Source organism: Octopus bimaculoides, chromosome 9 (assembly GCF_001194135.2).
Source record: "Octopus bimaculoides isolate UCB-OBI-ISO-001 chromosome 9, ASM119413v2, whole genome shotgun sequence".
Classification (NCBI taxonomy): Eukaryota; Metazoa; Mollusca; class Cephalopoda; order Octopoda; family Octopodidae; genus Octopus; species Octopus bimaculoides.
The window spans coordinates 72,044,649-72,061,016 of NC_068989.1; the positions used below are offsets into that span (position 1 = coordinate 72,044,649).

The 16,368-nt window shown below is 32.7% G+C and overlaps 1 protein-coding gene across 1 annotated transcript in view; it reads right to left on the bottom strand.

Annotated features, from left to right (window-relative positions):
• Window positions 1-16,368, bottom strand: part of LOC106868745 (FH1/FH2 domain-containing protein 3) — a 139,937-nt gene that overhangs the window by 34,276 nt on the left and 89,293 nt on the right. The window contains exons 11-15 of the mRNA XM_052970925.1: window positions 16,233-16,294; window positions 15,175-15,321; window positions 13,468-13,604; window positions 9,943-10,215; window positions 4,988-5,940 (exon numbers count right to left, since the gene is read on the bottom strand). Coding sequence (XP_052826885.1) covers window positions 4,988-5,940; window positions 9,943-10,215; window positions 13,468-13,604; window positions 15,175-15,321; window positions 16,233-16,294 — 1,572 coding nt within the window. The remainder of the gene's footprint in view (window positions 1-4,987; window positions 5,941-9,942; window positions 10,216-13,467; window positions 13,605-15,174; window positions 15,322-16,232; window positions 16,295-16,368) is intronic.

Genomic DNA, 16,368 nt, shown 5'->3' on the forward strand with positions numbered 1-16,368 from the left:
GAGAGAGAGAGAGAGAGAGAGAGAGAGAGAGAGAGAGAGATATGTATGTACAAAATGGAAGAGGGTTTATAATGTTAACCCCAGTATTTGACTGGTACTTTATCTTGACCATGGTAAAATTTGAACTTAGAACCTAAAGAGCTATAAATAAGGAGTGGTGGGAACTTTTTCTGATGTCCTAATGATTTTGCCAGATAAGGTTCCACATTTTAAGTCATAATAACACATCTGGTATAATAAAATATTTAGTCACATGCAAGAGAAAAAAAATTTAGCATTATAATTGATATCTCCCCCATTGTTTACTCTTGAGATAAATGGAAAGCTCTTGACTGTAATAAAATAAAATAAATATATCTAGTTGTTAGACTCTAAGATAGCAGAAAGAAAGATATATATTCTATGTAAGAGAAAAAAATAACACTAGTTAACAAAGATAACACTGCTGAAAAAAAAATTAGAATAAAGTATAGAGAAATGTTTTTAATGTAGAACACTTTAAATAAAATGCATTGTTAAAAACAAAAAAATATTTTTATAGTAAAGTGAATTAATTTGATTCATTATAATTCTGAAATTAAAAAGTATTTCAGGAAAGCATAAAATCAATAAGTAGAATGTAGGTATCTGAAAAAGAAAATGAGTATTTCTATAATTTCTATGTGGTTCTGTAAGGTTAACCAACAGCAAATAGTAATAGTTTGTGATATAAAAATGCATTAGACACATTTACTTCAGTAGGAAATATATGGATGCTAAGAATTAATGCATGTAGGAAATGCTAGATGGCCATTTAACCTGTGCAGTTTTTTTTTTCTAATTGAGCCTAGTGTAAAATACAGCTGAATAAAATATTCATACAAATCATTAGACTACACATCAAATGTGTGATATGTTATTCTTAATCCTGTTGGAGAAATTCCTGCCTCAGAGCATTGTGATCTACCTAATTAGAAAACAAATTGCTTTTGCTAGGTTGCTATATTATTCTCAAAAAACAATCACTTCTCAGATTGTGTGTGTGTGTGTGTGTGTGTGTGTGTGTGTGTGTGTGCGTAAGAAAGAATAGTTCTGGTGTAGAATTAATGTCAAGAAATATAAAAATTCAGACTAGGATGTATTTTTTCTACATGGAAAATTTTACAATTTAGTAGCACTTGCAACATTAAGCCTAACACCTGAGGGATTATAATGATTAAGTGGATAAGTTATCGTTTCATTTATCAAGTAAAATAATATGTTAAAAAATAAAAAAAATAAAAGAATGAGGAAATTAGTTTGTGAGAGAACAGAGAACTAAGCAGAAAGTAACATGTAATTTGCTGGTATATAGTGTAAAGATGAAGATTATTTCTCTTATTTCCATAGGACTTCATTTCTGTTTTTTTAGGTGTGAAACAGGAATTTTAAGGAAATGGTAGTTAACACAAATTTCAAAAGGAAGTAACAATAGAAATGAAGGACTTACAATTTGGAATCAAAATGAAACCACAGACTCAGTTATCTAAGAACTTCTAATTCTAACAAGGATAATAATCTTTTCTACTATAGGCACAAGGCCTGAAATTTTGGGGAAAGGGACTAGTCTATTATATCAACCCAGAGTTTAACTGGTACCTAATTTATCGAGCCTGAAAAGACAAAAGGCAAAGATGACCTTGGCAGAATTTAAACTCTATACAGCGACTGGCGAAATACCACTAAGCATTTCTTCCAGTGCGCTAATGGTTCTGCCAGCTCACCGCCTTCTAACAAGGATAATAATAATAATAATGGTTTCTAATTTTCAAACAAGGACAGCAGTTTTGATGAGAGAGGGTAAGTCAATTATACTGAGCCCAGTACTTGACTGGTACTTTGTTTAGTCAACCTTGAAAGGATGAAAGGTAAAGTTGACCTCAGCATGATTTGAACTCAGAATATAAAGAGCTAGAAGAAATGCTGCTAAGTATTTTGTCCAGTGTGCTAATTATTCTAACAGCTTGCCACCCAAATGGCTTCAAATTTTAGCACAAGGCCATAAGTTTTGAGGGGAGGAAGCAAGTCAATTATGTTGACCCCCAATACTTGACTGGTACTTTATTTTTTTAATACTGAAAGGATGCAAAGCAAAGTTGACCTCAGCAGGTTTTGAACCTAGAATGTAGTAGAACTAGAAGAAATGTGCTGCTAAACATTTCGTCTGATGTGCTAATGATTCTGATAGCTTACTGCCTTTGCCTTAATAATAATAATAATGATTTCAAATGTTGGCACAAGGCCAGCAATTTCAGGGAAGGGTGTAAGCCAATTACATCAACCTCAGTACTCAACTGGTACTTATTTTATTGACCCTGAAAGGATCAAAGGCAAAGTCAATCGTGGTGGAATTTGAACTCAGAATAGGGAGATGGAAGAAATTCTGCTCAGAGTTCTGCCAGCTTGCTGCCTTTTTTTAAAATTTTTTTATTAAATAATAATAATAATAATAATAATAATAATAATAATAATATCATCTATATGTTATGCAAGTAAAGTTTCTTAATTTCACAAAGAAATATTCAACATATCCTCTTCTAAAGACAATTAACTATTTTGCTCTCTTGTTCATGTGCAAAATGCAATGATATTCAGTAGAAATAAAACACACATAACTAAAAGTCCTGGCAACTATATAAAACACTATGAAAATATCAAACTCTGTTCTGAAATTTTAAGGACAGAGGTAGTGGTATGCATAATAAAAACATAGCAAACATTTTATGAAAGGTTAAATCAAAATTATTTCGTACTCATCTGAAATTAAGCAATGAAAAAGAATTGTTAATTACCACATATATTAATATATTTTGAGCTTATTCTGGCATTTTTTTCAACTGAGAAATATTCTATTATGACACAATTTGAAATGAAGTTGACATTTGTCATTTTTATTCTAAATTCCAGCCAGTGTGCAGACATGCATTTTAGGGGAGAGTAACAAACCTCTTCTATCTAAAGCAGTAGACAGAAAAACTAGTTAAGTCCTGAATGAGAACAGCTAGTTGTACAAGGGATGGAGAAATAAAAAAACTCAAGAGGAGACTATAAAATGGACAAGAGATAATAAAGACCATAGAACAGAATAGAAGAATGTACATCAATGACACTTGATCTATTTCTGTAATCTTTATGGGTCAAAGCAATCAACAGAATGGTTAAATTCTCTAGCAGAGAACTTACGAGCTGCTTGCAGAATACAAGAGTTTGTTGTTGTTGCTATGGTGTCTTGTCAGCTGTGTTTAAATAGATATATAACACAGAGACAGGTAGTTGAATGCTTTGAAAGCATTCATAAATCCCAGCATCCACGACATAGATATTAACATGAACTTCCTTCCTCTCATCAATGTTTTAGATGCAACCACTCCGCCTTTATCATTATGACTCCTAAAATAAATCATGGTCCCTATTTTAAAAGGAATACAGTCTTTGTTGAGGGATCTATGGCTGTATACTGTATGCACTACTAATGATGGAATCTTTATGTAGTTGTTCAAACTACTAGAAATAGCAAACAAATTGTATCTATCTTAAAAAAAGAACAAAAAGAATCACCACTAACTGAAAATGAAAATAAATAGGATGGTCATGGCTGGAATGGTGACTTATGACTAAACAACAATAATATTGAAACTCTCTTAGCAGATTGCAAAACTTAGGAAGAATTTGGAGTTGGGGATGGTTATGATAATGAAGCTCTTTTACAAGAAAAGGTAAACCATTTCATTAATTAAAATAAATTTTCAATATTATAGGCACAGGAATGGCTGTGTGGTGAAGAAGCTTGCTTTGCAACCACATGGTTCCAGGTTCAGTTCCACAAAGTGGCACCTTGAGCAAATGTCCTCTAATACTGACCAATACCTTGTGACTGAATCTGATAAATGGAAACTATGTGGAAACCCATTATATACATGTTTATGTGTGTGTTTCCATCTGTTTTTCACTACTGCTTGATAACAGGTGTTCATTTATTATTTATGTTCTTGTAATGTAGCGGTTTAGCAAAAGAGATTGATAAAATAAGTAGCAGACTTAAAAAATAAGTACTAGGGTTGATTTGTTCAACAAAACACTTCAAGGCAGTGCACCAGCATGACCACAGTCCAAATGACTGAACCATATAAAAGATAAAATACTGAAATCTACCTTAAGAAGTAATTCATATTAATTTTACATGGAATTAAAATTTTGACTTCTTTAAATTTTCTATGACTGGCTTAAGTCATTGGACAACAGCCATGCTGGGCCCCACTGTCAAGGGTTTAAGTGGATTACACTGACCCCAGTAGTTTTTATGGTACTGGTTTCATTGAAGCTCTTAAGATATGAAATACAAAGTAGACATTGGCATAAAAGGAGCCAATCTGATCAGACAAAAATACTTGCGTATTTTTGTTAGAACATAACGGGTTTTGTAACTTCTGTACTGAAAACAATGTCTCTCTCTCTTTCTCCCCCTCATATACATAACACACACACATACATATGCAGGTACACATGTACATATATGTGTACATATACATACATACAAATACATACTTATTCATATATACATGCACACATTCACACAAATTATGTATAAATGAACTTTGGCCACTTTTGTCACACAATGGATGGGCCACTTTGAGGTTATGGTAGAAGACACTTGCCTCAAAGTACTGCATTGTGGGATTGAACCAGGAACCAAGCAGTTAGAAATACTAAAGACAGCCATGCCTGCATACATAAATAAATCTTACAGAGACTACTCTCACAGCAAACAAGCCTTTCCCTCTTCCTGCCTGTAGCTTGTACTGAATATTATAAAACAAATCATATATGAAAAGGGTATTTTCTGCCAGCTGGAAGCAAAAATCAGAGCAAAATTAAGATTAATCAAAAAATCAAATAAAATATAATTTCTCAACAGAAATTCAGACTCTAGAAAGAATAGAAGGAAAATATTGTAATATCCAATTTTCACCTTTTGTTTCAGATCATTCGTTCTAGATTCAAATAAATGTTCTAACTTCTGGGTATCTATTTTGACTGGCGCTAATTTGTTCCAAATTGTCTCTCCTTTGGTAACAGGGTGTGGAGGCACATTGCCTTGCAATGGTCTCCAGTGAAGCTTCAAGGTCTTTTTGTTTTTCTTAATGCTTGGAGGAGGTGGGGAAGGAGCTAGAAGTGCTGAAGGTGGCATTGGGATGCCAGGTCTTCCAAAGGGGGGTGGTGGAGGTGGAGCTCCAGGTATAGGAGGCGGGGGTGGTGGCCCATGACCACCAGGAGGTGGGGGTGGCGGCGGGGGCCCGCCGGGTGGCGGTGGAGGTGGTGGGGGTAACCCTCCAGGTGGTGGTGGAGGTGGAGGAACAGCACCGAAACCAGGCATGGGAGTAGCGAATATGTCAGTGTCATCGTCAGGATGTAGGTCAGTGAAGTCCATGTTTTTAATCTTCAAGGGACGACTGAGTCGCTTACTAATCTTCTCCCATTCTAGATCACCTTCAGATTTCTTAACTTCAGCTTTTGGAACATCTTTCGGTGGTTCTTGTAGTTTTGCCATTGACTTTTGGTTCAAATCCTCCTTCATTTTACTAATAAACCCACTCACATCACCCTGGGGTGCTGTAACCTCAATTGATGGTTTCGCTTCACCTGTCTTCACTTGGAATCGATCCCGAATACTATTTATGGCTTTCTCCTGCTCTGGTTCAGGTTCTGCAGGCTTCTTGTGAACTGTAGCCCATTGTTTGTTCGGCATTTCAGGAACATCTTGTTTCTCTGGACGCTCTTCAGCTTGGATATTGATAGAGTTTCTCCAAGTTTCTGGATCAATCTCTTCCTCTGCATTTGGAGTAAAACCACCCATTTTCGACTCACGCCATTTTTGTAAAGGTGACAAATTTTCTTTCTTGTCTTGCTCAATAAAAGAGTTCACTGAAAAATAGAAAAAGAAAAAAATATAAAAAACATAAAGCATATGGAAATTAGATAGCATTCACAAAATAATCAAACTTCAAATATCTTTTGCAAAACTGTATAAAATTCTTTTGTGAAAATTAAATTTATTCCCTCATATTCCTAGAAAATCTTCCAAATTATAAATATATAAATACTAAGTCATGAAACCATAAAAAAATCCATTGTGGCGTTTTACTGAAGGAAACTTCACATTCTCACTAACTTCACAGTTAGATTTAGCAGTCAAATAGTTTATTGTATCTTAATTTTTAAGCATACAACTTTCCACTTAAGGAGAAGAAAAAATTTAGATAGAATGTTTTATGGCATCTAAGTGATGGTTTGTCATTGGTATAATTTTATGATAAATTGGTACAGTAATATAATCATAATAAAACAAATTTCCTTTATCACCAAAAATCAAAACTGTAGTTATTTATTTAAATTGTAGGGAAAAATTGGATAAACTTATTAAATAGTTTACATTGTGTAAATATTTTTAAATTTAAATGCTAATTCTCATAGTTTTTATCTGATTTATAAGTTATGTCCTTGGCTTATTTCCAGGTAAATTTTTAGTATCTCCCTTCAACATTCCTTTTTGCTTGCTCAATACTCATTTTCAAACTTGAGTATTTTCTGCAACACTACTTTATAAGATATATGTAAAACTGGAGACATGACTGTGTTTCATAAAAAGATAGAACATATAAAGCTTCAGGAAGTCTCCTCCAAAGGGTAGAAAATAAAGATTTGGTGTCAGTTTATTGAAATACATTGATCAAAAATTGCTGCTTGAAAAAAACTAATGGAAGTAAAAGTTGATTCAATATATGGAAAATAGGTTAAAGGAAAAGGTTAAAGTATATTTATTATAATAAAATTTTGTTTTATTAAAATATTTATGCAACATACATTCTCACATTTTGGGTGCCTGCATGAAAATATGTGTGTCTGTCCGGTTTATATGTATAGTGTAAAAACATCAGTTTTTCTACTGTAAACATAAACACGACAGACACATGCACTTATATATAAACTAATTTTTTAAAACACTTTAATAAAACATATCAATGTAACCATATAACCTGATTTTAATATTTGCTACAATTTGACTAATTGTTGGTTCAAGCAACTATTACTTCTATCAATTGCTTTTGTCAGTTATTTGTTTGAGTGAGCATGTCACATCAAACATTCGCATTTCAAAAATAAATACCTACACTTCCAATTTAAGCAACATAATGCTTGTCTGTCACACAATATAAGAGAGCATGTTTTGATTTCACTCTGACAAAGTGCTACTCCAACATAATCAACCACAGATACTATATAATTTTTCACATCATGAAATCATTTACATGCAATGATGTTAGAAATATAGTGGTACAGAAACAATTGCACCTAACAATAAAGATGTGCTACATTCACTTTTCATCTTCTTAATTGTATCATGTATCTATCTCTCTCTATATATATTACACTAATTCATGCAAAGAGATAAACCACCATCAATCTTCTTGAATTTCAGTGATTACCCAGTGATTTAGGATGATTAGAGGATAGTAACAAAAGAAAACTTAAGCCTGTGATTATGAAATTTACTTTCATAAGTTTCATATTTTATATAATGAATTCAATCTATTAAACTACAAAATGTTAATAAATTTACACAGATTTGTTTTCGATGTTAATACACAATGTTCCAAGCATTCTATTTGCTTTCATGCAGAGAAAGAATAAAGGAAATACACAGAAATAATATTTACCAACAGAATATAAAATACCAAAACATAGTTGATAAGTATGCATTAAAATGAATGATTCCTTTGATGTACTTCCTATCAAATTCATATTGCCACAATATGATTTAAAATGCTGTGAATGCAATAACTTGATATGTATGCTATATTCTTTCATTTGTTCTAAGCCTCATATGATCAAAATAGTTTTTAATAGTTAAATGATAAACTAGCAAAAACTGAAGTTAACTACTTTTTTACCTTCCAATTTGATGGAAAAAATATGAAATTTAAGCCAATAATCATACATTTTGTTAATTAATCATTAATGATAAATAATTCTCTAGCAATGTTGAGCAATGTAAAATAAAAGACATAATAGCTTTTATATTTCTATAATAATAAACACAAAATTCTGTCAGTCCATCTGAGACCTCTGGTTCAAGAAAGTTGGTTAAAATTGATGGTAACTTGAACAGTGCTAAATACATCCAATTACTGAAGGTCAATTTGATACCAGACTTGAATGAAGGTGAGATTTTTCAGCATAACAGAGCTCCATGCCACAGACTGCACACAACACAGCAAAGTTTGGCTGATGAAGGTGTTACCATATTGAAAGATTGGCTAGCTCACAACCTTGACTTAAATATCATTGAGCAAATGTGGACAAAATTGAAGAATCCATGCAATCTTGAAGAGTTGTGGGAGCTCGGCCACAGTGAATCGCTTCTCATACCTGTGAAGATGGTGAAGGATTTGTATGCATCTTTTCTCAGGCGCATTGAAGTGATTATTCAAGCAAAGGGAAGCCACACGAAATATTAACAATATTACATAGTGTTCTTGAAATGAACACTATGTAATAAATTTTCATTATAGACATTTTTCTCTTTTAAAACACTGTATCTTGACTGGTTAATGTAAGGTGGCCGAAAACCTTCCCCTCTTATTCAGAACCCTTACTACAAAATATAAGGATTAGGTATGGATATGACTCTAACAGGGCCAATGTTTCATTTTGTAAAGAACGCAATGCAAAACATCTACTTATAAGTTGACAATTAGTAGAAATTTACAATAGTTTAAAGTGGCCGAAGACTTTTGCTCAGTACTGTACCAGTCAAGTACTTGGGTTGGTGTAATCAGCTTGCCCCTTCCCCACAAGACTACTAGCCTTGTGCCAAAACTTGAAACGATTATTAGCAACAATATGGACTTGGGAAACTGCAGTATAGGCAACCCATTCAAGAAAGCGGTAACTCTGAATAATATCGGATACAGAGTAGAAGGGGACAGTTTAGTCCTGCTACAAACAACCATTCTAGTGGTGATGGTGATAGTGAAAGGGGGGGGGGTGACACAAGGATAAAATATACTCAGATTGTGATCAGATGCACTGAGACCTGTCCAACCCACATCAATACCAAAACACAGACGTATAATGACAATGATGATAGTTGTCATTCACAATGAATAAATAGTATATTGTGGAGGAGCTACTCTGTCTTGACACAAACTCCCACCTCTTTCTTGCAGTGATTTGCTTCACTTTTGTCTTCTATATTAGTCCATTTCCTTTAGTCTTATTACAATATAAATAGTTTTTCTAAGTAGCAATTTCCATGTGTTTCAAGTATATATAACTCTGTGTGGCTGGTTGGTTGGTTGGTATCTGACATAATGACTAAATTCTTGTTTTAAGAAATAGGCTATATTATTATTAGTAGTAGTAGTAGGAAACATAAAATATTTAAAATGAGATAGGTAAGTAAGTAGTAAAGTATTATAAAAAAACATTTTTTTAAAATTAATTACTGAAAAATGCTCTCTAACTTGAAATTGAGGAGGCTCTCAATGAATACAGATTAAACTTATTCAGGTACATCTTTTTAATTGTTAACTAGGGACCACTAGAAACTAAAATAATATCTGTGCAACTATAATGTATTTATTATAATGGCATAATATCAACTATACTCACTGCTTTCAACATAATAGTAATAATGGTGCAATCAAGTAAAAAAAAAGCTAACATTCTGGTGCAAAAAGTTAATATAATTTTACAGAAAATGACATATAATCAAATAAATGATAGTTTATATATAAATGTGTGTGGTTGTATAAAACAGACTGGGTTAAACTATGCAGACTACTAATGGATATATGACAATTAAAAAAAATGCATATTTATCCGTAAATATATATATATACATAAATAAATAACAACACTGTTAATCTTTAATTAGTTGCAGGCAAAGGCAGTTGGTACGGTATAAGCATACTGATATCTTACCATCCACACACTGGGGATTACTAAGGTTATTTTGAGACACTGATCGATCACTGCTCGTCTCCTCACATGGTGGTGAGGGAGCAGAAGTGGAAAATTTACGAATTAAGGAATTTAGCCATGTTTTGGCAGGAGTGTCTTTCTTTACTTCTTGTTCTTTTATAAGAGAGCGCTGATGCTGTCTTCGCTCTTGCCGTTTTTGCTGCGCATTGAGATCTGCATATCAAACAGTAGGCACGTAGAGTTAGCAGTAAAAGCACACACAAACACAAACGCAAACAGTAAACAATTCAGATAGTTAGCTGAGAGTTGTGTTATTCAAATTTATACACATACATACACACACATTTAAAAAAAAAAAAAGACATGAAAAAAAAAAAGCAAATGAAAATAACCTCCCTACCAAACTCCATTTCCAAGAAGTCAATTCGAGAATAATATGAAGAAAATATCGTTGACATTTACTGACCTTTTTGCAAAATAAATGTAATCTGTAACCACCAACCTTTTAATTTAGATTAACCCTTTTAATACCAGTCCACCCATGACTACCTCTGATTCTATGACACAACCTTCCTGTTTAAAGTGATCTAGATTATAAAACATTCCATCAACATTTTGTGACAATTTATGTTCCAAACATCAGCTCAATAATGACAGTTATTTATTGAGTTCTTCATTATTTTCAAAATTAATTTAAATAAAGGCAGAGTATTTCGACAAGAATATGTTAACAAAACAGTTAAGTTATCGGTACAAGGTTTAAAATTAAGGGTTTATAAATTACTTATTTTCACCTTGATCCCCATTAGGACTAATATTTTCCCTTTAGGAACTAGAGATCACATTACTTCTGAGATAGCATCATTCACTGACATAAGAAGAAAAGCAAATCCAAGCCTTTGCATACTCCCCACTATATATATATATAAAACCCATAGCTTTGTTAATAATTGTTTATTAGAATCAGCTTCATAATAATGCTTTTAATTTCTAAAGCTCATAATTATAATACATGAGATAGATCAGACATTTAAAAGATCACAGTATAACTATTTTTTAATAATATGAAATACTATTCCTAATATTAGCAGAGCTATTAACATAATATTTTCATAATATTATGCGAATAGCTTGGATATTTTAAAGAAAGATTGCTCGTAAAATAACATGAGCCACTATAGAAGAATATTCTCATAACTGCCAGTTTACAGAAATGTTATGTGTGCTAAACAGAGGAAATTGAAAGGAAATTAGATGATAGATGACGATTGTGATGTTTAGCTCCTAGGTCAGACCTAATAAAGCATGTCCTTAGACAGTGTCCATCCTTTTCTTGCTGCGATTTGAAAGTGATTTAGTTGCTATTTTTAGCATTGCATATAAACACATGCAAAGATATGCAATAATAATTGTATACCTTTGACCCCTGAAACTAATACACCTTGTACTTATGGCCAAAAGTACTCATGTAGAATTAAGAAGACATATCAAAGTCATTCAATCAAGAACCAAACTAAAATCATAAATAGGTTTACTTTCCAAAAGTGTATATAGAGCAATTCCCACCTACTTAACATACTACTGAAATATATACTATTCTGACTTCTCAGTTTCTCAGATTATATTTCTAATCCGTTTTAATTGTTCACACGTTTTTTTTTTTAGTCACAAGTAGTAATAGCACAAAGAAAAGCGAAAATCAATCAAGACCAGTAATAGTCAACAACATAAATTAAAATGTTAATTTCACACTTAGAATTCAAAGACATATTTGACAGCTATCAAATATGTCTTTAAAACAGAGACACCAACAGGGACTGAAATTAAACTCTAAGACAAAGACACACTTTCGATGCTAACATAATAAACATATCAGTAAATGCAATAAGAAATATGTAAAGCTCAATGAAAAGAATCTGCTTCCAACACATGCGCTCCAACAGGAGAAAGATTTGATTAAAATTATTTCTACTTGGCTTAGTTTTGTTTATGGTGGCAGATTGCTAAGCCCTCACTTTTTTTAAGGTCTGATTATGACCAAATGTTGGATAACAGTGAAATTTCTATTACACAATAATTTATATGAATATAATATTTATATGAATATCAATGTATTTAATTAAGTAAATGTATGTCATTTTTTACATAGTTAACCACAAAGGATTTGATATGAAAATTGAATCATTAATATGGACATATTTTCAAGTCAAATGGAGTCAATAATATGGACATGTTATCAAATCAGATTGGGATAACTCAGACTGTTAATCAGAATAGCAGACAGATTTCACTAAAATGCCTGCTGTTCAGGTTGAGTAGTACCAGTCAAGTCTATTTGGATAGACTTATCAGCACAGAAGTTGCTAGGTTCAAGTTCACATACAAGATGTGTTTCAAATCGGTCTGACATCACTAATCAATGAGTAATTGTGGGGTAAGCATGTCAAGTGGCATTCTGTTTTATATTGTGGATGCTATCCTAAGAATTTATGACTAGTTTTAGTCTCATCTATGAAGATGTAAAGAAAATTATTCAGCTGAACAAACTTTATAGATGTTCTTGTTGGTAAAACATCATAAAATTTGCAAATGGAACCAAACAACAAGAATTTGTGCAAAATTGCCTCACTGCAGAGAGGAAAGAATAATATATCATTAACCCTTGTAATACCAATCTGCCAGAGACAACCTATTTCTATGACACAAACTTCCCGTTTTAAAGTGATTTATATTAAGATGTTCTGTTAAAATTTCATATTTATAAAGACAAAGTTATTTTACTAAATTCTTCATGATTTTAAAAATTAATTGAAAGAAAGGCAGTGTATTTCAGATGAAACATGGTACTGAATTCGGAAAAGGAGAACCAATAATTCTATATTGTTCATCCACTTTATACATCAAATAGTTGCTATGCTAACAAGAACAAATGTAGTCAGGAAATATCAATAGAAAAAGATATTTCTGCAGTAAGAGGCCATATATTGTTTACCAATGAAAAATATTATAATTGAGGAAATCCCCACTCTCCTTTTGCATATTACAGAATACTAGCAGATTAACTGATTAAGAGATATTCTTAAACAAAATTCTGTCCTAATACTTATAAAGTTCCATAAAGTTGCATTCTTTTTGCAAGAAGCAAGATTCATAATACATTGTGTTAAAAGCAAATAAAAGAAAATGCAATATTACAAAGAGAGTATATATTAGTTCTTATAAGCTGAACACACACATTTATATTTATATAAATATACACTAACATACAAATCTTAAAGAATTTGCATTCCATATTTGTTGCTTGTATGTGAAGTAGTTAAGTACTGTAGATTAAAATTATAAACCAGCTCCTTGTTTTTTTCCCTTTTTTTTCTTTTCCTTTTTTGGTGATGATTAAAATAATTCAGAAAAAATACTCAGCCAATTAGAAAAAGAATTGCCATTCTTTGACACAACAACACTTACATATTGATGCTTTCTGTTCAACAGTCTGCCGTTTCTTCTGTTGGCTGTTTATCATTTCTTTCTCCTTCTGTTTCTTGTTTCGGTAAATAGAAACTAAGTCCTCATCAGGAGCATCTTCAGGTACAATACGGATGTTTCTGTGTTGGAAGACAAAAGTGATAAATTAGTAGGAGGAAAAAAAAAAAGAATCAGCATAATCTAAGGCAGTGCTCCAGCATGGTCACAGTCAAATGACTGAAACAAGTCAAAGAAAGTAAAAGAATAACTTTAATTCCTTTAAATCAATAAAGTTGATCAATCAGTTCATAGTGTATACAGTTTTTATCTTATTTTAAAATTTAAGAACAGATTAATTGAAATTATAGGTAAAAGTGATGGAAAAATCTGATGAGAAATATCTACATTTTTCATGTTGCTTTGCATGTTACATGGTAACCTGACTAGTGCTGGTATCATGATAAAAAGCATCCAGTACACTCTGCAAAGTGGTTAGCATTCTATAGGATATCTAATCACAGAAACCATGCCAAAGCAGACAATGAAGTTTGACACAGATAACTTATTGGATCCTGTTGAACCATTTAACCCAAGCCAGCACAGAAGACAGAAGTTAAATCATGGTGACCATAATAATAAATAAATCATTGCTTTGAAATGGACACCTGATTCATAGCTGATTGGTTTAAACCTGATCTTTTCTTGCAAGAATCAAGTTTGCTTGATAATAAAATGGTTCTACTATAGCTAAACTCCAGAGAATTTATTGGTCATGGTAAGGAATCTTAGCAAGATAATCTCATTGTATGAAGCTGGGTATTTTTGAGAAATTCTTGATCAAGCATTTACCACTGATATATATAATCAGTAAGGGAACGGGGCCTAGTGGTTAGGGTGTTGCACTCATGATTGTGAGACCTGGCAGTGCGTTGTGTTCTTCATCTCGAGTTGCTCTGCAATCACTTTCACATCTGACATGTGGCACGCCATGCATGCGTACAAGTAACATTGATTGGACGAAGGGAGTGATCTAATGTGCAGCACAAACATTTAATAACAACAAACAAATCATCTCTGCAGGTTGTTTGTTCAGCAAGAAACTGCAGAACCATCTTTCTCTCAGACTTGAGAGACTGACACTCCATCGGTTATGACAATGAGGGTTCCAGTTGATCTAATTCAATGGAACAGCCTGCTCATGAAATTCACATGCAAATGGTTGAGCACTCCACTGACAAGTGTACCCTTAACATAGTCCTCAGGGAGATTCAGCATGACACAGAATGTGAGAAGGCTGGCCCTTTGAATTACAGGTACTACTCATTTTTGCCAGCTGAGTGGACGGGAGCAATATGAAATAAAGTGTCTTGCTCAAGGACACAATGCATCACCGGGCATTAAACTCATGACCTTATGATTGTGAACTGAATACCTTCAACCAATAAGTGGTGCACCTTCACTACTTGAGAGACTACCATTATATAATCAGCAGTAAATTTCTTTTATGCTTCAATGAAAGCCACAAAAAAATTGGTTGTATCTAATATTGAGTAATAAACATTATTGTCTTAGTTCTGTGCCAGATTCAATTCAATCATATTAAAAACATTGAAGAAAATAATTACATCTACAGAGCAGTCTTCAGAACGCAGTATATTTAATTTGTACTCTTTATATATGTGCAGTTGAAACAAAATTTGAAATACTTACTGCATCTCTTTCATTTTCTTTTCCTTATACTCTTCAGCACCTTTCATTTTACTCAAAGTAGACTCAGGTGGGGCAAACCTTGGGCTCTTATATTTTGCATATCTGCGGCTCTTTCGTTCTTCTTCACATGGAACTCTTGGTACAAGTCTAAATGTTCATATTGAAAAAAAAGCAAGTTAAAATTGATCCAGCAAAGACAATTTAATCTATAAGAAAAAGAAATTAAATAATTTTAAGGTTGTGTGACAGCATGGTTGTAACCTGATTGCTAGAACCAGTAAAAGGATATAATAAATAAAACATCCTGGTTTGAAAGAAATGAAGTTGTACTAGTTATTTCACAAAGTTAACATTAAATGTTTGATCAATAACAAAAATCTTTTATTTTGAACCTCCAAAACTGATTAATCCTAAGAATTTATTTTTCAATTCAGAAAGGTACGTTATTCATTATTCATTATGGATGGTTTAAAATTGAAGGTGAGCACAGAATAAATGAAACCAACACAAAGTAAATGAATATATAGAAATCCATGCTGGTATGGCTGTGTGGTGAAGAAGTTTGTTTCTCAACCACAAGGGTTTAGGTTCAGTTTCACTGCATGGCATCTTGGGCTAATGTCTTCATCTATAACCCTGGGCTAGCCAAAGCATTGTCAGTGGATTTGGTAGACGGAAACTAAAAGAAGCCTGTTGTACATATATATATGAATATATGTATTTGAGTCTATTTGTCTTGACATCACATAATAGTTGTAAACAAGTATCTATTGTGTTTAGTCTTTTATGGAAGTGTGTTACACAAAGGGGAAATATTGTCTTGCTTGGAAACAGGTGAGGGTTGGCAACAGGAAGGGCATTCTTCCATATAAAATCTGCCTCAACAAATCCAGCCTGATCCAAGCAAGCATGGAAAATTGGATGTCAAAACGATAATGAGGGCAATATGCATGCATTTGTTAAAATGTTTAAAATTACTCTTAATTTAGTCATGATTTTATAAAAGCTTATGAAGTGTTTAAAAAAAAGAAGAAAAAAGCACTAGTCACTTCACTTACCGAAGGCTTCCCATTTGGCTGATTTCAAAACCATCATTGCCATCTTCATGTCGTAAAGCAATCTGTGAAAGTTAAATTCAAAATAAAATCTATCACTATAAATACAATCTCTCTCTCTCTCTCTCTCTCTCTCTCT